Source organism: Neocloeon triangulifer, unplaced genomic scaffold (genome assembly GCF_031216515.1).
Source record: "Neocloeon triangulifer isolate White Clay Creek 2 clone unplaced genomic scaffold, ASM3121651v1 ptg000020l, whole genome shotgun sequence".
NCBI classification, from domain to species: Eukaryota; Metazoa; Arthropoda; class Insecta; order Ephemeroptera; family Baetidae; genus Neocloeon; species Neocloeon triangulifer.
Genome location: NW_026775561.1, coordinates 1179314 through 1203484, shown reverse-complemented (window position 1 = coordinate 1203484; position 24171 = coordinate 1179314). Strand labels below are relative to the sequence as shown.

Below are 24171 nucleotides of genomic sequence, written 5' to 3'. Positions count from 1 at the left end.
GTGTCGCGCTGTAAATATTAAATAGAAAGTGAAAGGCGGTCTTGATAAACAACCCAGAAGGGAGGTCAAAACAAGTGCAAATTCAGTCAGTTATTCTTCTTCTTGCTAATTATCTGCCCTTTTCCTTTGCAATAATTAGTATTTTTAAAATTTTATTAATTCCTCAAAATTAAATAAAATTAAAAAAACTGAAATTTATACAATTTATTCAAAATGCTAAGTGTTGAAAATTTATAACTAATTTAATAATAAATTTAGCAAAATTAAAGATATTTTGGAGCAAAGAATTATGAATCAAATATAAAATGAATGAAGAAAAATGATTTCCGAATCAACAATCTCCATTCGGATTGTTCTGTCTTTGCGGAAAGGTAGGAAGAAGAGTGGTTGCATATTTTTTCCCTCACATCTGCGCTCCATTTCCAAGTCACTCTCCCTCGAGGGTTGCTAAGCTTTCGATCAGCAGCGAATATATACTTAAAAAGAGAAAGAGAGAGAAAGAGTGCGCGCGCGAATTGAAGGATTTGCAGGCACAGAATGGAAATTCAAGCACTGGCCTGGGAAACGCGTACGCCGGGGTGAAAAGCCGCTATCGAAAGGGGGTGCAGAGGGCGGCGAACGAACACGCCACTTGACAAAGTCTACAATATTACCTGTCGATCCACCCCTGCCAGCGAAACACACCTCTGCGCTGAGCATTTCCTCCAAAATTCAACGAAATAAAGGGAAGAAGAAAAAACATTTGCAAGAAAATGAGGAAAAATCCAAAAGATTTCAATTGTCATGGAAATCTTTGTGTACATGTTGCAAATGTCCAAGGTCCAGGAATTTTCTGAAATAATTGTTTTCTCAAAATTGGCCTGACCAAATAAGTATGTCAACTTCACATTTGGATCTTATAGGAAAAAGTCGGAAGTTTTAATTTCAGTGTAGATTTGATACACTGGAAAAAGTAATAAGTTCTAGGGTAGGTTTTTTTTCCTCTTGAGAAGGGGAGGGAAATAATTTCGTGGGCAGCAATAAGGAAGATTTGAGGTTCAAATTGGCCTGGTTGCGTGAAATGTTTATGCGTCAGGGAAAGGAAAATGCGATTAAGCCGAGAGGGCTCTTTTGCGTGGCGCAAACAAGAAAATAGGCCTTTCTGAAGATGGGGTCTCGCAATTCCCAACTCCGCCCACCTCGTATTTTTCATTTCGAGAAAAGCAGCGAATATTGAGGCGCCGCTTTCGCGCTCGTTCTTTCCCACACAACGCGCCCATGTATTATTTAGAGCAGAGCAGCCGTAAATTAGCCGCCGGGACAAGATTTATGCTGCATTGAAAACAGCTGCAAAAACTTCCCGCCCTTTCCGCAAGGACAATCGCCAAAAGTAAAATCCATCACCATTTTTCATTAACAAATAGTGGTGAAAATGTTTAAAAAATATGAAAAATATATTTTAAAAAAGGTTTCATAAATCTAAGAAAAAATATTTTAAAATTAAAGAAAAATATATACATTATGTTGACACAACTTGCAAAGATCTTCATTCAAAATGAATTTGTAAAAGGAATAAAAAAAATCTGATAAATTCCATTTATTTTTAAAAAGCTTTTTTTTATTAAAGAGGATGGTACCACCTTAGGGCAGCAATATCCTCCACAGAAACTGATAGTTTAGGCCATAAGGATCATTTTGATAACCAAAAAATTGGGGGTCACCCCATAAATTTTTGAGAAAAACGCGTTTGAATTTAACATGGTTCGCTTATGGACAATTTTTAAGAAAATCATTCAATCCCATTTAAAGTAAACGAAACTAACTTCGGCAAAGGTGTGTGACCCACCAGCATGTTCCTTGATAACCCTGCTACAGATTTGGCACCAGAAAATTGGGGGTCACCCCATAAATTTTTGAGAAAAGTTTAATTGAATGTTAAAAAACGTGGTTTTTTGCATTTTTCTCGTTTCGGAGAAAATCAATCCAATTTTAGAGCGCTTAGAATTTATTGATTTCTATAATCAAATAACATGATAGTTCATACTTTGGTTCCTACAATTCTCAAGTAATGAAATTTTTTCATATTTTTCAAAATCCAATATGGCCGCCGGAGAAACATAAGGGTTTATTAAAACTGCTGCCAAATTAATTTGGGTGAAGATTTTTTAATTTCCTTGAAAGGAAGTTGGAGTTAATGAACCAAGGTATCTTTTCTCAATGGTCAGCAAGTTTCTAGGTCAAAGGTCAAAATATAAAGTTTTATGCCCCTTGAAAATAGGCAACCGGACAAAAAATCCAAGATAGCCATTAGATGCGCCGTGTCATTTTGCATCCGAATACAAATTTTCAAAATGTTTGAACAAGCCGTTTAGAAAATATTATTGAGTTATAAACAGGGTCCGAACGACTGAAAATATTCCGTTCGGATGAGTTAAAAATTAGAAAATGATACTTTTTTCGTCATATTTGAAACAAATTTAGTATGTTTTATTGTATTCCATTAAAATTTGAAGGATTTGAAAAACATTTTGCAGAAGGTTTCATCTACTTTAAGAAATTAATATAAAATTTGCAAATAATCAATTTATTCCTTCACATAAAGGAAATTTTAATCTATCCTTTTATCAAAACTTTGAGCATGATTTTTCCTAATTTCATCAAAGGTGCGCTTGAAAACAAAGGGTTAAACTCTCTTTGCAAAGTTTAATTACAAAAGTTGCGATTTCGTGGCCGCTGAATTTGGCGGCGGCGGCGGCGGCGGTTTTTCCAGCAGAGGAAAGTGGCTCAAAAAGAGCAGACAGTGATGGACTATCGCGCACAAAAGAAGGAAAAACCGGCGGCTTTTATATAAATAGACTCGCTCGTTTCATTCACTTTTTCGCCGCGTTATTCTTTGCACGTTCAAAAGTCAGCGTCTGTGTGATAAAAGTTTTATCAATACTTTGTCTGCGTCGCCAATTCTGTCTGTTTTTCTCTTTGGCAACAGAAAAACTTGCAGCCTGCAGTGTTTTAGTAATTCATCATGATTCTCTGCTACCAACATTTCCTAATAATGCAGAGATTAAAAATTTCATATTCATTGGAGCAAAAAAATAACTCTTTTAGTTCTAAAATTGATAAATTATTGAAATTTTCAAAAGTACATAAAAATGCGTCTTTAATTAGAACTGAAGTTCAATAAAGGTGTTTTTCCTTGAACAGATTTTCAATCAGCATTTCACAATAAGCAAAGTTCCATCAACAGAATAAACTTTGGAGCGAATTAAAATAAAAATAAATTAACTATTTGATCGAAACATTTATTTGATCTCATCGGTAAATTTTTAGTTTCTAATTATTGGAATATTTAAAATTTGTGCTTACAAAAAATTGATCTTCAAACGAAATCGATAACTTTTTCTTGTGAGGAAGCAACAGCAGGAAACGGAATTGGTGGCGCGTGCAAAGTTTTGAAAGGAACCTGCAACTTTTTGGTGCGCCGCGCAGGCATAAATTTCATATTTGACGCTCGAACGAGCCACGTTTGCCATTTATTTTTGGGCCGTAAAGGTCATCGCCGCGCATCATTTGCCTTCCCCGAACTGCAGGGGGGGGGGACTTAATATTTGGCCGCGAGGAAAAGGGTGCACTAAACTTTTGTAAATATTATATGAAATTCCACGTGCAGCGGCTCAACCGAGAATGGATCGAAAAACGAGGGGTCGATTTGCATGTATTGAAAAGGACGCGCACCTTGTGATGCCACCCTTGCCGCTGAAATTCCAATTCGCTTCCGATTCTCGCGCCAGAGGTGCCTCCTCAGTCACAAAAGAGGGCGTCATTAGTAGCGTGTGTGTGTGGCACGTGAACGGGGAGAGAAAGTTCAGCACCCCTTATTGCAAATTCATATAGGTTTAAGGATTTTTTTCAACAAAATTCCCAGAACAAGTAAAGAAAGTCTCATAAAAGCATTTTTAATGAATATTTTTTAATTCTTAATAAATTAAAATAAAACTTCTTGCAATTATTATATTTAAATATTCATTCATGGCGACTTAATTTTTAGAGAAGACTGGTATAAAAACAGGATTTTTTTTGATAAAATTAAATCGTTTATAAGAAATTATGCAATTTTTACAAAAAAGTTTGGGGTCTTTACTGGAATTTTTAAATATTTGTAATTTTAGTTACATATTTTGATACAGCATGAGATTATTTGCAAGCATTTAACCCAGGATGAAATTTGGAGGGAATTAAAAGAAAATTAATTTTTTTTTACAAATTTTTCTATCAATACTTGCATGGTCTTATATTTTTTCTAATAAAGTTGTAGATTAAATTTAAAAAAAAAAATCATAGCAATGTTAATTTACTAAATACAAAATTAAAAGGCTTTTTTTAGCCTTCTGTATTTACAGAATTTTTGTTGAATTTTATTTCCAACAGAATTAAAATGAACTAATATCTTTTTCTTTTTTTCGAATCCCAGGCAATTTGTTTACCCGCAGAAAAATCTGTTAACCTCTGTATTTGAAAACACATTCCACTTTTTTCTCTCTCCCGCACTTGATTATTTTCATATAATTAAAAAGGAGCAATCGGGCAGCGCCGCACTCGAGTTTGAAGCACCAATCGAAGCGCTAATTATTCCCCGACGAGAGAGAAAAGAGAGAAAAGCCGCATGTAATTGATTGGCTTTTGCGGCGTCTGTTTATTCTCCTTGTTTGTTTGTTTGCTCGGCAAAAACTTTCATTTTTTGCCAAAGGTTGTTGTTCTCAAAGGGTTGCAGCTTGATTGGGCCTTCTCAAAAGTGCGGCGCGAGCAACAACTTTGTGTGTTTCCGGCCGTACGTCTCCGGGGAGCCCAGCAAACTCAATTACAATTAACTCGTCGCGTTTGATCGAGTTAGCGCGCGCGCGGATGTGTGCCGAATTAATAAAAGACGCGCAGCACAAACAACAAAACACTAATTCCGGAATCCCGAGTAAATAAATCATCGCACCTGTAAATTATTTCCATCGCAAGCTTCACCTTGCCAAAATCATCAAAAGTAAAATAAAACGTAACTAGAAATGAAATAATCACGTCATTTTAAATTGTAAATTTGTTTGGAAAAAAACGGCCCGATGAATTTCCATGGAAATTTTTCTCTACATTAGCATTGGTTTGTAAATTTCAGTTCAAGGAGACGTAGTAAGAAAAAAATTTAAGTCATTTGGAGAACTGAATTTTTAAAACATTGTTTCTTAGGGGAATTTTCTTCTCTAAATATGCCCGACCAAAACTGATAAAAATTTCAACAAGTCACCTAAATATCACCCCAATTAAGATGAAATATGGAATAATAAAATCAATGGGTCAATTGATATCATAAATTTGCATATTGAGAAAAGGTTCAGAAGTTTTAACTTCTAGATATTGTAAGATCCTTGTTAATAACACCAAATATGCATTCAATCTTACAGTTGGTTTCAAATAAATTTTTGATTAATGAAATGGCAACATTATTTCCTTCAAAAATTTCATAGTTTTCATTATTTGAACTTCATTTTTCGCTTCTAACTATTATAATTGTTGTTTATTATTCACAAATCAAGTCAAAACTGAATAAAATTCAGATAAAAATAACAGCAAAATATTTGCAAATTTTGAATTTTCATAACTCACTAAATTTCAGGTTAAGTTCAAATCCAATCGTCACAAGTAAAAATTGTGCAGTTGGCCATATATTTTGATAAATTTTCAAATTCTGCTTAATTCTTATGTCAATTATTTTGCAATTTCATGTGTTGCCCTTGTTTGAAGATTATAACTGACAATTTTTTATAATTATTAATATTTAAAATTTCTTTCCAATTTTTATTAGGACGAAGGTAAAATTATATAATTATGAACTTTTTACCTCTAATTTCGGAACATCTTCTTATCTCCGAAAGTTTTCTCTAGTTAAAACCTCTCTTCCGTTTTTTGTTCAAGCATCAGGGAGGCCAGCACTGAAAATCGCATTAGGGAGATGATTTTGAGGCACCTGCGCCTCTCTTTCTGACGCTCTTTGTGTGTGGAAAAGGCGCAAGTCGCGTGTGTGTGTTTCAGTGGCCCTTTTTCCGTCTCGTCTCTCGCTTTGAAGCTGCGAAGCGTAATTTGCTTTCATCTGCAGTGCTTCTTCAATTCATAAAACCTAACACGTCGGCTAACGAGTGCTTAAATTCTGAATATATACTCGAGATCCTCCTTTGTTTTCATCTTGGCGTGTTGTTTTCACACACACAAGATTCTCTCCGGCGCTAATCAAGCCGTTGCTTAATCACTTAATCATTGTTTTTGAATTATGAAACATTCTGCCAATTATTTATCCGATTTTCGAGCAGATAATGGTAATTAATGAGGAATTCTCAATTCCATGAAAAGATCCAGAAATAAACTGTTTGATCAAATTATGGGAAAAACACTGATCACCCAATTTATCCTAATAAGTAGTAATTGAAGCCAAAATTTGTGCAATTTTTATGTTTTAATTGAGGTTACTCAATAATATATATGTATTTGATGACAAATCAACTATTGGTGGATTTAAAAACATCATTTCAACCAATATGTTAAGGTTTTTTTTTAAATTTCCTTTTCAATCAATTTTAAATTTTTGCCACTTCTTTTTTTAAAATGGAATAAAAGTTGAATTTGGACATCTGATCATTTCTTATTTTACCTGGGGGTCTGATTCTGTAAGAACGACGCCAATTGCAAACGACGACTTCTTTCAAATAGCAGTCGTCGTTTTTATATTTGGAGTCTAATTCAAATCGTCGCCCGAATTGACGTGTCGTTTTCAAAGGGTGGCTAATAATTACTTTGCGAACTTGCACGCCAAAGGGTTAACCGTTGGTCCAATTTTAAAAATCTGAATAGATTCTGAAAGCCCAGCTCCTCAGGAGCGCCATCTCTCCATTTTTTCCACAATACATAATAATCATTAACTTAACTCGCTTAATTTATCTTCGTTCTGAGTTTCTTAACAGAGAGAATTAATTTCATAAGAAAAACCAACGGATAGTTTCAGTTTAAAAATGTTGATTGTGATAATTTCAAAAAGTGTTTTTCTAAAGATTTTGTTTGTTTTTTTGCAGGTTTGAACACGCAGGCGGACATCGCAGGCCTGGTGGGCGACACGATGCTGCTGCCGTGCGAGATCGACACTGGCAAGTGCGGCGAATTGCACTCGATCAAATGGTACCGCGGCTCGTCGCGCATCTTCGTCTTCAGCGAAGCGGCCAAAATCGCCCGCGCCGAGGGCGAGTACGCCGGACGGTGAGTTTCAATTTGAATATTTCAATATAATGAATTAAAACGTAAATCATCAAAGAATTTTAAGAGGAAATAAGCCGCCCTAATTGGAACCGACAAATGAGCCAACCTGAACTGCGCAAATTGGCTCATTAATTAAACACGCGCGCTCCCACACACACGCACACACCTCCCGGTTATTAGCGAAACATTCCCCGAAACTCTCACGCCAAATAAGCCAATCTTCGCGATGGATCCTTTTGTTCCACAGAGCTATAAAAGAGGTTAAATTGAACAATAATTTTGAAAAAAAAGAAAGAAGAAAAATTCCATCTCTGAATATTTTACAATTAAAAATTTCCTTTTTTCTATTGAAAAATTTGATTTACATTTGGAAGTTTTCGGCAAAACAAGTTTTCCCTCAAATTGCATTGACTTTGTATTTAGGAAGATAAAAAATTTACCCAAAAATAAATGAAAATCTTATTATTTTTAATTTGCAGCACAAATAAAAATATGATGGCTGAATATATGATTGATTGATATCTCACTTGGGTGGCCGCAGAAAGTTTTAACACAAAGATATGGTCAAATTGACCAACTAGGGTAATACATGTGTATTTGAGAAAAGGAAAATTTACTATAGCATTGTTATTCGTGCAATGGTTACATAATATTGTGTGTTTGAAAATATATAATTTTTTGTCAATGGCTGAATTGAATATATGATTAATTGATATCTCACTTGGGTGGCCCCAGAAAGAGAGCGAGCCTTGCGAGGCCGCGCTATTTATTCCAAAATTGAGCACCTCCCTTTGGCCACCTCTATTGTTAAATTTTTTCCGTGCTTTCGCGTGGTACAATCTTATTGGGGCGGCCGGTCAAAAGCGAGCGGCTGTATTGGCTTGGGTGGTGGGTGTTTTAAGACGTGTTTTAAGACTCTACGCAGCGCGCGCTGAGAGGGATGAAAAATAAAAGCAGCAAAAATGCGCGCTGTTGCAAGTTCTGCACTCTCGAGCGTCTCCAAAATTAACCACCTCTGATTTTTTTATGACGCGACAATGGATTTTGATAGAGTGTCGCGAGCGTTGTATATTAATGGGCAGATGATGTCGCGTCCCTCAAACTTGACGACTTGATGTATGGGCGACGGTCTATGTAATTTTTACGGTGCGCTCCTCGTAAATCTGTTTTGATATAAATTGGCGCCGCACGTTCTTTTTTTTTATAAATATGGATTACGAGTTTCTTTCGTCGCACGTGCACTTTGCACTCTTGAAACAAAAGAAAAGAAAGACCTCTTCACGAGGATTTACTTTGGCTTTTGAAATATGAGCGTTACGCACTTGCGCGCTCCTAATCCCCGTCGGAACATTTTGTAAGTTGAGCAGAGAATTCTTTCCTTTCTCTCTCTCTCCAGTAAAAAAGAGAACATTTTTGCTGTTCGTTTTGCGGTAATAAATACAACAAAGAGCCCATGAAATATTATAACGTCTCGAAAAGTGGCCATTTCCGCGGCCAGATTTATCGTGTTTGCCAAGTTTGTGCGCCAATGCAGCCTTCAAGCACAAATCATCGCGCACAACTCACTTTTATTGGAAACTTTCAATTCCAATATTTTTTTACAGGCTCTCAACACAAGCAAAACAGAACAGCTATGAAAAATAAAGTGAAAGCGAAACTGATAATTCAATTTTTTTAAACTTTAAAATTAACATTTAGATGAAGAAAGGATGTACTTTGTTTAATCTGATTAATTTAAAATGAGAAACTCTTTTTCAAATATTATAAACCATTAACTTTGATATTCGAGAATTGTCAATTGTACAAGTCATTTTATAATTCCATCGATGTTCTTACGAAGCAATTCAGTCATTTTGAAAAGAAAAATTCGGCCTTTTCACTTAAAAAAGCAGCTCGAAATGTGCGTGAAATTTGTTGAATTTTGTTGGTGTAATGAAATTCGACCGCAGCTAGTTGAACACGGTGTGAAGTGCGGCGATTACAAATAATAATCCGCTCTCGGCCGGCCGAGAATTGCGAGTACTTTGCCGCAATATTTTCCGGCTTTGGTGCCGCGGGCCGTAGGAGTTGCGAGGGGTGACGCACGCAAATAAGCCGGGATCAAATTTTGATTAGGCGCCAGATTGAGAGTCAGTCAGTCAGTCACACCCTCGATGTAATCCCCGCGCCGGCCCCTGATAAGCCCAAACACATCTGGCGCAACTTTTGTCCTCCTCGGTTATTTATTAGATTCGCGCGCGCGAAATTGCAGACCAACATCGGTACACACGGATCGCATTAGGATTTAAATAGTTCACGCTCCACTTGCTTGCCCATCCCATTAGCCTTTGTGACGAGGTGCGTGGGCGCCATTCAACGCGCGCCGCCGATTATTATTCAAAGCGAATTCTCCGCTGTTGCTGGACGCACAGCACGTGATTCACGCGGGATTACCCCTTCCGAAAAACACTCGCAATCCACCTCCGTCTGCTGCACTCTGATACCAAACTATAGAAATGCAGTGTAACTGTGAAACACTCCTTTCGGAGGGAAATGATTATTAAATTAGATGAAACGTTTTTTTCAAAAATCGCTCTTATTTGAATGGAATACAATTTTAAATTCAATCAATTTGACCGAAATAATTATGTATGTAGAAAAAGTATCAATTTTTTATCATCCAAAAAGATCATTTTTAAAAGAACGATAACTTTAAAACGGTTTGTTTAAAATCTTTGAAAATTTGTACTAAAATGCAAAATGACGTGACGCATCTTTTGGCTTGGATTTTTTTGTCAGGTTGCCTTATTTTAAAGGGGCAGAAAACTTGATATTTTGACCTTTCGCCAGGGTCAGTCCCCTTTGACCTAGCAACTTGGTCACAATTAAGAAGAGATACCTTAGTTCCTTAGCTTGACCCACCCACCGATAAAATTCAAAAATCATTACCCAAATTAATTTTGCAGCAGTTTTCGTAAATCCTTCTTTATCTTTGTATTGGATTTTGAAAATGTGTCATTAATTGAGTAGTTAAAGAATCAACTTAAGAATTATCTTGACATTTGATTGCAGATATCAATTAATTCAGTGCTAAAAAATTAGCTTGATTTTCTTGAAAACTTCAAAAACCGAGTTTTGTCAACTTTCAATCAAACTTTTTACACAAATTTACGAGTGGACCTCCAATTTTCTGGTAATCAAAATGATCTTTATGGCCTTAACTACAATTTTTTGTGGGGGAATTTGTGATTTCATCCTCTTCAATTAGAGTAAAATGTTTTTTTCCTAGCTAAATTAAAATTCTTGTTTTCGAACAAGTTTTTATTTTGGTGGAAATAGCTATTTGCTGTTTACATGCAAAATTTTCCACTGCAACGCTTCAGTGGTTGCAATTAGTCGTGCGCGCATCCTTCAGAGTTATTACATCGTTTGGCTGATGAGTGCACTTTTCCAGGTCACTTTTCTTCGGCCGACTGCACTGTTATTTTGTTGACGTTTCCACTTTTGCAGCAGCGACGAGGGCAATCCCATTAGCACCCACATTTTTGCATCAACCTCGACAATGGCGTCAAAAACAAGCTGCAGGTGAAACAGGTCAACAAACAGAATCACTTTTTTTATAAATTTAATAAGTTCAAACAACAAGAATTTCGTTTCAAATTGTCCTTGTTTATATTTTAAGCGAATTTTTAATGCTTAATTTTTTAAAGTAGAAAACTGACTTGAAGCGGAAAAGTTTGGTGTAAAAAGTCGGTGATCCCTCATTGCTGTAAATAAGCGGCCCAAGAAACCGCCAAGTGTGCTTCGGCAACTAATTTGTCACTAAAGATTCCCTATATATTAATTGCAGCTTCCGCCATGCAACTTTTTGCTCCTGTCTCGATGTACAGGGAGCGAGCGAGGGTTGTAATGATATGCAGAGTGAGGGAGGAAGCGATGGCCGCAGGAATGTGTGTGTCGGAAAACACCGTCGGCAAATTTCGTGCTGCAAACTTTCGCCTCCGCCGCCACCTACGCGACATTTTTGGGGTTTCGCGTTCACAACCATTAATCGCTTAAGCACGCCAGCGACAAATTTCAATATTATAGCTAAAGTCTCTAAAAAATATTGAAATTATTTAAGATTTAAAAAAAAAGTTACAAATTCCTCGTTTTTTTGCAGGAAATTTTGAAGCATTTTAAAAATTGTTAAAATCTGCAACCGCGAATGCTACAGCAATAAAAATATCTTCTCCAGACTCATTTTGTTTGTTCCGAGCAAGTTTTCTGCTGACACTAAGGCTGCAGGTCAAAGGGCAAGTTCACTTTTAAGCGATTATTTGATTTTTTTTATTAAAAAAGTCCACTTTTGCGCCTTTGGCGGATGGTCTTCTTTTTGCATTTATATGAAAAAAATGTTGCCCGTGTTATTTTACATAAGAACTGTAATTTTCAGATTATAGTTTTGTATTTTTATATTTTGCTAAAAAATCACGCCCATAGTTACAAAATCAAACAATTTTTCCCTTTTATTGAAGAAAAAACTCAGAAATAACAAGCATTTCAGTTACAATTTGTCTCAGGAATCTTAACTTAAAAATTGACTCATGTTTTAATTAATCTGACGCAAAATTTCCAATAAGTTTATCAACAAATAAAATTCAATCAAATTGAAAAAAGAAATCATTCCGCTTTAAATAAAATGATTTGGACAAAAACAGCATTTATTACTTCCGATTTGCGTATTTGAGTATTATTTGAGTATTTGACGGACGTGGTGTGAATATTTCGGGGGTGGCAACACTCGCGGGGAGCCACTTTTCCACTCTGGCGGAATTTTCGCGCGCGCCGCAGGAGGCAAATGGGCAGAAACTCGTCGGCTCGGAAGAAATGATGAATGCGCGCGATGATGATTCCGGTCCGCGCGCATTTTTCCATTTTCGCCAAAGCAGGGTGCGAACATGACTTGTCAGCAATTGCGCTCGCTAATTAAGGCCGCACTTGCAACCCCAGCAACGCACATCAACCCTTCCTTCCTTCCTCGCCTGCCTGCGATAATATTGAGCTAATAGTCAAACATTACGACTGCGCGCGCTGATTATATTTCGCGGGGGAAGAATTCAATCTCTCGCTTTTCATCGAGAGTTGTTAACGAGACCTTCTAATTGATGCTCTTCGCCGTGAGAGAGTTATCGGCGTCAGGGGAATCCACCGGGCTAATCACCACTTTGAATTTTCCGGTCGCAGATCTCACGAGAGAGCGTTTAAACTTTTCCAATAGTTTCGACGCTGCCATTAGCGCCATCTGCTGCCGCAAATTAATTTTAATCTCATTTTTTTACATTATCTTAAATCTAAAATGGTAGAAATCGAATTCGTGTCGAGGTGAAGTTTTGCTTGGAATCAACAATTTTTGATAAAAATCTGTAAACAATCCACAAATTTCCAACAATTTTCTTACCTAGGACTTTGGAAAGGGAAAAATTATAAGGAATTTCGTGCTTTTAACAGATATTTGCACCCCTCGTGCATGAGAAATTCAATTTTTTGGATAAATCAAATAAAAAAATGAGATCCAATTTAGAAGAAGTGAGACCTGCCCGAGGTGCGTTTCAATTTGGAAATTAAGCGATTTTCTAGTCGATCCATCACCCCTGCACCTTGCCTTGCCCGGCTGCACCTTCATTCAAAGGCCGAAAATCGAAAAATTACCCTCGATTATCACGGTTCACCGAACCCCGCCTGCAGCCCTCTTTTTCTCTCTCTTTCTCTCTCCCCGGGGCCAAGTCGAGGAATGGAAAAATATGCGCGGTTGGTTTTTCGAGGAGCAAAACTCGCTGCCTCCGTGTCAACCCCACTTTGGCCTCTTCATTTTGCGCGAATTTTCTTTCCTGCTTTTCTGCGGCGGCTGCCAAAAACGTGTTGTGTATACTCACAAAGCCCGGCGGGGTTGTGGAATTTAAACGCACTCCTTTCAATTCCAATTTATTAAAAAAGAAATCGCGTTTCTGCCTCACAAAGGTTATTTTCTATATTGAAATATAGTTTTTTACAATCTTTTTCGACCTTGCAGTTTAAATCTATGTAATTTCAGAATCCTCAGATTTGACGATTTTAAAATAAGCTTCAAAGACTCTATTTGAAAGGTTGCATTGAAATGAAGTTTGTTATTTTCAATTAAAAATGAAGAAGGATTCGTTGGCCTGAAGGCAGCCATTACTCACTGAAACTTAAATAATCGTTTATAACAAAATTTTAAATTTTCCATGTATGCATGATAAAATTTTCAAATAGAACTAGAACTTTCTGAATTTGAAAAAATTTAGGTCAAAATATCAAAATTATTGTTAATCATTTAGAGAATTTACATTTCTTGAAGTTTTGAAGTTCATATTTTTTGAGTCTGTTAAAATCCTGGACCCGGCGCGAGTAATAAGCGTTTTGAAGTCGATGTGCTGCCTGCCGGCTGCTCTTTCTCTCTCACCCTAGACTCGCTCGCTGCAGTTATTTTCATAAAAGATGACGCCGCTCCACTTTAGATTATTAAATACACAAGTGAGTCTTAAACAAAGAAGTCTGCTCGTTAAAATTTCACCCGTCGCATTTGCAATTCGGCGCATTCGATATATTATCGTCGGTTTAAAAGAAGAAAGTTGGCCGCGCGCGTAATTTATCGACGGTATGAGGCAATAAATTTCCTATTTTGTTCGCAACTCCCGCCCCGTACGTTTCGCCGCAAATTTATGCAATAAAATATATCTCTCTGTGGAAGTGATACGGCCCGAGTTGCACCTCATCTCGCTAAAAGACGCGCAAACTTCTGTAACGGACGCGCCAGGTATAAATATAAATCTGATGCTGAAGGCGAAATAACGCAATACATTCTCCCAACTTTCAAGAGAGACTTTTATCATTCATATTGATAAGCAAAGTAAGTAAATAATAAAGTCGGATAAGTTTAAAGCTAACTTTTGCAGCAGTTCTAATAAAAAAATAAAAAAATCTGGTTGTTATTAAACTTCTTTTAATAATTTGTAGACTTTTTGATTTGGTGAAATTTATATCTACATTAAATTTGGTCAGGCCAATTTAGAGAAAAAAACTTTTATAAAATTTCCTTAAAACAAAAAATTTAAATTTAAAAATTCAGTTCTCCCAAGGAATTAAATTTTTCATTCTATGCCTCCTTGGTCCGCTTTTTTTTGCTTTTTTTCTCTCCTAAAAAAATTCAGCTCTGCACTCTTGAAAAGTAAAAGCATCTTGCAGTGTACGGAGAAAGTACTCTTTGGTTTAAAAATTCAGAAACGTTGCTGCACCCTTAAAAAATTAAGTTTGAGCGAAACCTCCATTCGTTAGCAGCCCCTGAGCTCACTCGAGGGTATGCAACCCGCAGGTCAAGTGGCCGGATCTTTTCACAAAATAACGAGAAAATCTCTCCAGAGAAAAACTTAGCGTCGGTGGAATTAAAAAGCTGCTGCACTCCGCGAGTACATTTTTTTTTCTCTGCCTCCGCCTCTCCCATTTCGCTAATTCGAGCCCAGGGAAGAGGTGAATGGCACGTGGGGCTTGGTATGTAGCATGCACGAAGCCTCTTCATAATGCTCAAGTACTTTTTCGAGGGCGAGCGCCTCCGTCGAGAGAGCGAGCGAGCGAGACGGCTAATTGTGCAGGTCTTGATTGCCTGCCTAACTAAACCCACCCCCAGGCCCTGCCCGGCCGCCGGGGGCGAGCGTGCACAGTAATCTGCACCCCCCGACGCAGTCATTTCTCGCGTCATCTTTCTCTCTTTTTTGTAAATACCTCGTCGCCCTCGTTCCGCGACGGGATTTGCTGCTTCCATTCAAATCGTCCCCGACAACAACCGTGAATAGAAACTTGCATGAGCAATTTTGCAGTGCGAAGAAAAAAATGGTTTGTTTCGAATGTGCAACTTTTGTCTCGCAGTTTCCCATCAACTTGATTGCGATTCGCGTTTCTACTGAGGCGGTGAACTCTTTTGTTCATTCGAGAACTGCAATTTTATAAAAATAAGTAGACTTTTCTCCTTAAAGCTGTTTAAAAAATTCCATTCTGGAATTTCATTATCTCTATACACTTCGGCTAACATGGAATTATAATTTAATATCTTAATTTTCGCTAATTTTGACTCAACATTTTAGAGATTTATATAAATTCAATCTTGAAGACTTCATACCTTTTACTCATTTCTATCTGTGGTATGTCTTGTGCTTGACCCGCGATAAAAATAACCGCGTTTGCATACCAATGAAGCGAGAAGCGAGAGAGGCACGCGAGAAAGGTGGCCTCTCTATCCTCCTCTCTCATGCATATTTGCGGCGGTTAATTCACCTTGAAGGAGGCCGGAGGCGAGATGTGTGGCTCTTGTTATGCTGCCGCAGGCCCCGCGCGCATAATTTATTGTGGTCACTTGCACCACCTTAATAATACACGGGCGGCCCTCCTACCCCCTCAACCCCCTCCACGCGTATACATACACCACCTGCTTGCTGCGCTTTGCCTTTTTGGCAGCGGCGCCCGTCGAGCCCACGGCAAACTTCGTTAATTAACTTTGAAAACGAGACGCCGGCGTTAGTTTCGCCGCAGTCGGAATTGCAGGGTTTTCAAACTTTTTGTACTTTTCCTCCCCAGTGATGCCATTCAAAAAGAGAGCTGAGCTTTTTGTTGCACATTTTTGTCAATCAACAATTATTTGAAGTTGAAAAGTGATGACAATTTTTACAGAAACTCCGCTTCACATAATTTTGAAACCAAGGTTTTGATGAGAATGAAAATGATTCATTTTTCTCATAAAACCCCGGAAAAGTTTACGCCACTCTAAAATTTTCAACATCTATTGAGACACATTTTCTGATATTTTTTTTTTGGCAAAATTAACCTTTGGAAAATGGCGCATGTTTGATTTTTTGCAGTTTTTAAAAAACATCACCAAGTTTACTTAAATAAGGCAATTTACGCCAAAAACTTTGATTGTTTGGGGGAAAAACGTCGAAATTGTGTCATTTTTTAAATCACATATTTCAACATTTCTGCTTTTATAACTTTTAATCCACTGGATTTAGAAGAAAATGTTCAACACAAAAAGTATGCAAAATTAAAGTTTCTACAACTTTTGTAAGAAATATTTTTCTCTTAAGTGTCTTCCAAAAGATTTAGAATACACAAAAACTAATAAAAATAAAAAAAAAAATGGAAAATTGCCCCCTTTGAAAAAAATGCAGTTTTTAGACGCCAAATATTGCCTGGTGAGGGTTTTATAGTGCAAATATTTAAGAAAAATAAAGTTAAATTTATACTTTTATGTTAATAAAAATAATTTATTTTTATCCCTGGGGTAATATTTTAGCAGCTTTTTTGCAATAAAGATACTTTTTGCACCCTTCGTGGTTGGCAAACCTTGCTGCAAACAAAGGTTTCAACCTGATTTACATTTTTCTCAATTCTCGCCACGCACCTCTGCAGATAAATAATCCCCTTTCGTTTTGTCACTTTTCCTTTTCAGCTTACATTTTCCCTTTCGCGCTCGGCAGAAACCGAATTTATATTTGGCCAATTTCTTCTTCTTTCCTTTCGCAGAAATACGAAATTGAAACCGATCCAATAATGGAAAGGGGAGAAATAACAACGCGACATGCAAATTGGAGTAGAAAATCGATATTTGCGCGTGTGTGTGTTTTGGCGAAATCCGCATAAATAATGTTGACCGCTTCTAGTTTAGCAGCGACAAATCGTTGGCACACTTTCAAGCATGGTGATGTGGCATAATGGGCCATTGAAACCTTCTTCTCGTACAACAGCCAATTATTTTCGAGTAGTCCGCCTTTTGTGCGCGTCTAATTGTGTTTATTTGTACAGCCGCCGGTGAAATTATTCGCCAAATGAAAGCAGGAAAAGCAGGCTTCTTTTGTCAGCTTCTTCTTTCGCAAAAGGGATCTCCGTTTCAATCCAATGAAAGCCAGATTACGCACAAATTGGACAGAGTTTTTGTAAATAATGCTGCCGAGAGTGGGCGTTTTTCTCTCATTCAAAATTCAAACATAAATTTCAATGCTTTTCTTATTTAATTTTGTAAGGAAATCGAATATAGTCTTCTTAATTCGCTTCAAAGTTCATTCTAACAAAATGTATCTTTAATTTTGATCAATTTTATTTACTGGTATAAATTTTAATTACAATCTTCTTGAAATTCAGATGAAAGTTGAGTTAATATTTGAAGAGGAGATTTTGTATCATTCGTTACAAGTGCTTAATTAAATTTTTGCAGTCAAAAGCTGGTCCGTGTCTCGTGTTTATCCCTTTAAAAGCTTCCACATCTTTTGTGAGGGGCGAAAGCGATACTTTATTGCGATTGATCAGAGAGAGAAAAATCGTCGCCCCAAACCGAGAATAAAATCTTGTCTGAACGCATTTGATATGCACGCGCGAGAGCTTCTTCTTTTTTCTGGCGGAGCAGAAAATAGTGGCGTGATATGCGCCATAAATTCAACATTTCTGGCGCATGCGGCGGCGGATGGGATTATTTTTCTCGACCGCGCGCGCCTTACAAGATACGCGAGCTTTATATTTATGTTTATGGAGCGAGGGAGAGGGCGGAAGCGTTTCTACATATTCTGCAGGCGAGGGCAGTGCAGAATTATTGGGGGTGCGCGAAATTTGCCAGCAGCGTCGGACGGAGAAATATTGGCAGCGCAAACGTCCAGAATTATTTTCCTGTTAAAAATGGATTTGGCCGACATTCAAAAGCTGCAAATTGAATTTTTGAATAATAGCATACGTTTCATTTTACCTCAATAATAAAAGAAAATAACAGTGAAATCAGAAATTGTTATATTTTTTCCGTTATGATTTGTCCTAACAATATCAATTTTTAAATGAACTATTTAGAACAATTGGATAAAGAAATATTGGTAATTAAAAAAACTGTTTTTGAGACTTTCCATGAGCATATCCTGACTATACCAGTAAATTTTTATTGGAAGAATTAAAATTTTACTACAATCTCTGTTAAACTTGAGCAAATTTGTGGAAACTTTACTTTTAATTTTAAAGTTAATAAGATAATTTGTGAAAAAATTATACTCCTTAAAAATATACCTTCACCTTTAATGGCATTTTAGGAGAAAGTTGATAAAATTCAGTTGCTTTAAAAAAAATTTTAAAAACAAGGATTTTCTCCTTTCTATCAATTTAATTCGAATTTTGCAGATTAATTCATTTTGCCGCTGCTTTTAGAAGAACAAACTTTGGATTATAATCGCAAGTTTTGACTTGGCTTGTTGATCTTGGCTGGTTCAAAGCCAAGGGTTTCGTATTCCGTTTGTGGCTGCAAATCGGAATGCCACAAGCACGCGCGTCTCTGATTAATTAATTAACTTAATGCAATGCAGACGTTCGCTCGCTCTCTCGCGTGTGTGTCCAATTAATAACATTCCGCGTCGGCATTTAATTGCGGCGCATCTGCCGTTTACGACCCCCAGAATTCGGCTTTTTCCTCCTCGGCTGCAACGACAAACGCACCTCGCCATGAGTGATGTTCTTTGTCGCTCCGCCCACGATTATTTCGCGACAAACACCATCTCTTGTGCCACAGAGAAGAGCCAAATTGCCATGAAGCTGCTTCTTGTTTGCATTTTCTCTTGTAATTATTCTTGCCTCGTCGCGGAATTCGCCCAGAGTCAAATTTCATTTCAAAGCCTAATTAACTTTAGATTGACCTTTTCATTTATTCCTCCCTTTCTTTCAAGTTTAAGTTGAAAATAAATTTCAGTAATAGAGAATATGTGGGATTATTAAAAATTAACAGAAAATTTACTTTTTCTGCTTCTTCACTGTCAGCAAATTAACTTTTTTAACCGGCAGGGACATTTTTGAAACAAAAATTGAGCATTTTATTTTTTACAATGTTTATATTATTGAATTTCTCGAATTTCTTATATTATTAAGCATTTCTTAATTAAATTTTGTATTTGAGTTGAATCAGTAGCATTGCTGATCATTATTGACTTAAATTTAAAAAATCTAAGGATTTATTTTGGTTTATTTTCTGACAAAGTCAAGTCGGCGGTTGCCAATGTGATTTCCTTTGTGAACTGCAACAAATCCAGCCATAATAGAAGCAGCATTAATAAAATCAGTCCAAACTGCGCGTAGATAAAATCTTCCTTCTTGCTCAATGAATAGATATGGTGAAAAACCTAAAAAAATTTAAATAAGGAAACGTAACGCTTCTCAAATTTTGGGTCAGTTATTTTGCATTTCCATCTCGTCATTTTAATTTTCCACATTTTCTCATACTTTCAAGTTTCTGAAAATGGTGTGGATTTGACGACATTATAAATATAATCCAAGTCCTTATTTTTAGAATTTAAAAATGTTGTTTAAGTATTTTTTTGTTCAAATAATGTAATATTAAATATTTTTAAATGAGGAATGTTTTAGATGAATTGGTCCAATATTACGTAAGCTACGAGGCGAATGATAAAGAATCGGTGGAATTGATAACCTGTGACCCACGCAGCATCCGCCGTCCCAGATTTGAATAACACCGATAGCGCCAGAAACAAGCTGCAAGAATATCAGTAAAAACTTTTTTTCTTTTGAAAACAAATTAATGAAGATATTAAAAATTATTATTCTATTCTGCTTTTGCTCAGTTTAAAAACTTGAGGAAATTTCACTCTACTTTTGGTATTTAAACTTAATTTTGTTAAATTATATTTATATAATAATTTGATTTTTAAGTCAAGCTCATTTGAGCACAACTTCAGATATTAGAATTTTTTATTACATTATAATTTCACATAATTACAATAATAATAATCCTTCTGATAATTTGAATTTGTCATATTCTGTAAGAAACAAAAATCTGCAGTTAAATTTGAATGAACTCGGCTGAACAAATTCACCGGCTCTGGGAAGTGTTGAAAGAGAACATTGAGAGCCGTTGCAGCTGTGAAAAGAATGAGAGATAGGGATGTGCTCTCTCATTGTCGCAGAGATGACGTGCTGGGTCGTCGTATTCTTTTCTAATTATGCTGCCTGTACGAATGTATAATAGCAGGTCACTGAGTGAAATAATAGCTCAGGCTTTTTATCGCTCAGAGAGAGCGAGCGAGCGTCTTGCTCCTTTTCAAGCGAGATAAAAACTTTTCAAGAGGCAAAGGAAGAAGAGGAAGAGCGCTTTCCACTTTAATTTGCGCGCGACTTGTGTTTTAACAGTTCATTCCAGCGAAGGAATTAAAAAGGGGCCGACGAGAGATAAGATTTGGCCAAATTGCATCTGCTCTCAATTTATCAGAAAAGTTACACCTTTATGATCTTTATTAGAAACTTCGCCGCAAGAAAAAATGAAAATAAATCGCCCGGACCCTTAAAAGTAAAACGCTACGGGATGAAAAGAGAGAGAGAGAGCCGCAGTAAAATTTAATGAGAATCTCTCTCGCCTGCCCTCTTTAATAAAAAATCCCATTGTTGGCCCTCCAAGTAAATGGGGTGCGTGGCTTAGTAGGTTAGCGAGATTTCGCAGCTCTTTTTCTTTTCTCCTAAATTACACAACTCGCTCGCAGAGAGACGAATTTATGGCCGCTCGTTTTTAATACTTATCTTCTACTTTTTGCCAACTTAATTCCAGCTAATTGCCAAATTTTAGACGCACAAACTCCAGCAATCAGGACAAGAAACTTTTCATTAAAAAATTAATAAACAAAATAATTAATTTTAAACAAAGATGGCCGCCGTTTAGAAATCTTTGAAAAATAATAGCCCCACCAATATTTCTCCTAAAACATTTTTGTAAAATGATTCTGAATCGTTACGCAATGATCTCAGCAATGGAATATTTTCTATTCGAAAGTGGCTCGGCCCTTTAATTCCTGTTTGGGAATAAAAATTGTGCTGGCCAGTGTGGTTATCGGGAAACGGCTTTCGGCCCTTCTTGCCCAATTCCAATGGAAGGTCTCGGCACGCCCGAAAATAAGTAAAATTCTATTACGCCGCGTGCAAGAAAAGGCGCTCTCGTTTTATCCCTTTTCTGATACTCGGAGCCAGCGCACAATGGCCAGTATCGCAGCTAGACAAAAAAGGAATACTAAGTGCCAAAGAGGGAAAGGCAGATTCGCCTCCCCTGCCAATACACACACGCAGCGCTGCCAAGAATAGCAAAAAATATCGGAATTTTTGTGCTCCGACAGACCCGCGCACTTGCAAATCCTCTCTCGTTTTTCTCAAATTTTATACATAAAACTTGTTCATTTTATTATTTCAACTTTTGGCGAAATTTTCAACTCTTTGAAAGTAACCGTTTTTGCTCCACTCTTTCCTTGGGAAATTCTGAGAAGAAAAGTGGGCGCAGCGAGGAAGAAAATTACGAATTTAATAGCAAGAAAGCTACCATTTGACTGCTCCTCCGCCTCTTTCCCCAGAGACGCGCTACTTGCAGCCGATGAAATTCGCCGAGACGATTTTGTCTCTTTTGATTATCATCGAGTTCTCTTCTCAGAGAAATTCGGCTCTCTGAATAAATTCAATTGCATGAATTAGCTGACTAAGCACTTTTACTCTTTTTTGTTCCCAACCAACCAAATAGAAAAAGCGACTCGATGTACAAAAGTAGTGCATGTCAATGGGAGATAAATACAGTTTGAATAAATTATAGCCGGTGCAGTGTTAGTTCCTCCTGATATGGAGATAAAATGTGTATAATGGGACAAGCAGATAGATAACCGCGTGTAATGGCTGCAGCGGATAATGGAATGGCAGCACCCGAAGGCCCGATGCAAAAGTTCATCGACGCTTGACTCTTTTTTCAATAAATTAACGGAGCAAATAAATTCTGTTGTCCTCCGGGACGTATCGTTTCAAATACGGGGCGACAATTGCATATTCAGGGCAAACAACAAACATTAAGTCGTACATTTCAAAACCGATCTAGGCCAACAATGAAATGGAGTTTTATACTTTTTTCCTCTCATAAATTCATTCAATTGTATTTATATAGATAGAAACGTTGCGTTAAATTATTTAAAATAATATAATTTTATTATATTTTCTTCAATATACCTTTTCTAATTTACGGTAAAGAGAGTTTCAACCCTAAAAAATCATCCCTGATAATTGAATCTTTCTGTGTCTTTTCCTCGCAGGTCGATATCATTAATTGAATCTAAAGGGCCGGTTGCAGTGCCAGGCCATAAAGTAATTTGTCGCGTGTGTTCGGCGGAGTGGCAATTTTTCGAGTTACGACCGCCGTGTCGTAAATCGGCATCAAGTGCATCTCTGTAGTGCTTATCTACAAAGTGGTGCATTTCCTCGTTTTATGGCGCCAAGTGCAGCCAGAAATGTATAAAACGGGGTATAATTCATATATAATATGTCTGCGGCCGTAAAAGCAGCTGCCGCGCGCGCGCCGTGCAAAATTGACGATTATGAAGATTGCTTCCAGATTTATGTCACTCCAAGAGACAGTAAAAGCGCGTGATTTATATTTGCATGAGAAAGAACTTTCATCTAATAATTCACGATCGTAAATTCGTCTCATTATTTCAACACCAAAAGAAGGTTTTACGGCCTTTTTCATTCCATTTAAATTTCATAATTCAAAATGACCTAATTTGAAACTCACTTCAAAATTGAATTGGATGAAATTTGTCTTCAAAAGTGTTCTAGTTTTTTTTTATGCAGTAAATTTTTCAATTGTGTCTCAAATAATGGAGGAGTTTTGAATTTTGCACGGAAATAATAAATCAGAGTGGTTTTAGCGGCAACTTGTTTCAAAAGCAGAGTTAAAAGAGCCGCGGAACATAATTTCATGTTTGCGGCGCGAATAATCCCGCAGCGACAAGGGATTTGCAATGACCTGCTCCATTTAAAGTTTGCCTGCACAACAAACTACATTGCGCCGGCTGAGTTTGCAAAACACACACACATCTACTATCTTTTACGTGCCGCGAATATGTAAAAATAAAAATTCGGACCCGCCCGAAGTACTTCATGGAATTAAATCCGGCATTAAACCCGGAATAATAATCAGCGAGTGCGCGCGCGTTTTCCTCCCTCATTTCCCTGCGGCTCCAATTTCAGGTCTCTATTCACGTTCGCTGGATTAATTTTTTGCGTGTATTTCAAAAGCTGCTGCGAATTGAAAATCGGAGGTGTGTGATTACAGTTATTTCCGATGGAAATTCTCGTTCGCCGCGCGTTAATTATTGAACCATTTTGATTGCCAATTTTGCATTTAAAAGAGAAAATTTTGCATTCAACTTGGTTCAGCAATTTCGTTTAGGAATTTAATTTGACGATTCTATTTATTTTCAATATTGTTGCTTGAAAATTGCTGAAAATCATCGATAATGCAAAATAAACTTGTAATACCACTTTTAATTACAATTTATTCAAATTAACTAAAAAAGAGGATGAAACCACTTCTGGGCAGCAAAATGCTCTACAAAAACTATTAGCTTAGACCATAAGGATAATTTTAAAAACCAGGAAATCGGAGGTCAATGCGAAGTTTTCATTAAAAGTAAAAATAAAAGTGCTTTTATTTTGCATTTTTCCCATTTTTCTAGTTTCTTATAAAATTAAGCTAATTTTTAGCGCTAGGAATGAATTAATTTCTGCAAGTAAATATGACGATGGATCATAATTATTTTGGTTCTTGTAATACCGAGAATTAATGAAACTTATCTTGGCCGGTTGGATTGCGGCCGGGCAGTAATTATAGTGGCTGTGCTGGGCGGGCGGGCACCCCGAGCAAGGTATTATTACTTATTGATGAAATGCACACACAGGGCTTCTGAACGCGTGCGGTTGCGATGGACGCGGCTCGTAATTGGATTTACGGCCCTAACTGGCTGAGATTAGATCGAATTAATGCCCCTGTTTTTACGCCGCTCGTTATCGCGCCAAGCCGAGCCGCCTCTCCCTATTTTTATG

The 24171-nt window shown here is 37.0% G+C and overlaps 1 protein-coding gene across 16 annotated transcripts in view; it reads left to right on the top strand.

Moving 5' to 3' along the window:
• Positions 1-24171, top strand: part of LOC132203822 (hemicentin-1) — a 165978-nt gene that overhangs the window by 73271 nt on the left and 68536 nt on the right. For all 16 annotated transcript variants that reach the window (XR_009442469.1, XM_059631929.1, XM_059631920.1 and 13 more), the window contains exon 2: positions 7083-7263. Coding sequence is in view for 15 of the 16 variants with exons in the window: in XM_059631929.1 (XP_059487912.1) it covers positions 7083-7263 (181 nt within the window). In the remaining variant the exon portion in view is untranslated. The remainder of the gene's footprint in view (positions 1-7082; positions 7264-24171) is intronic.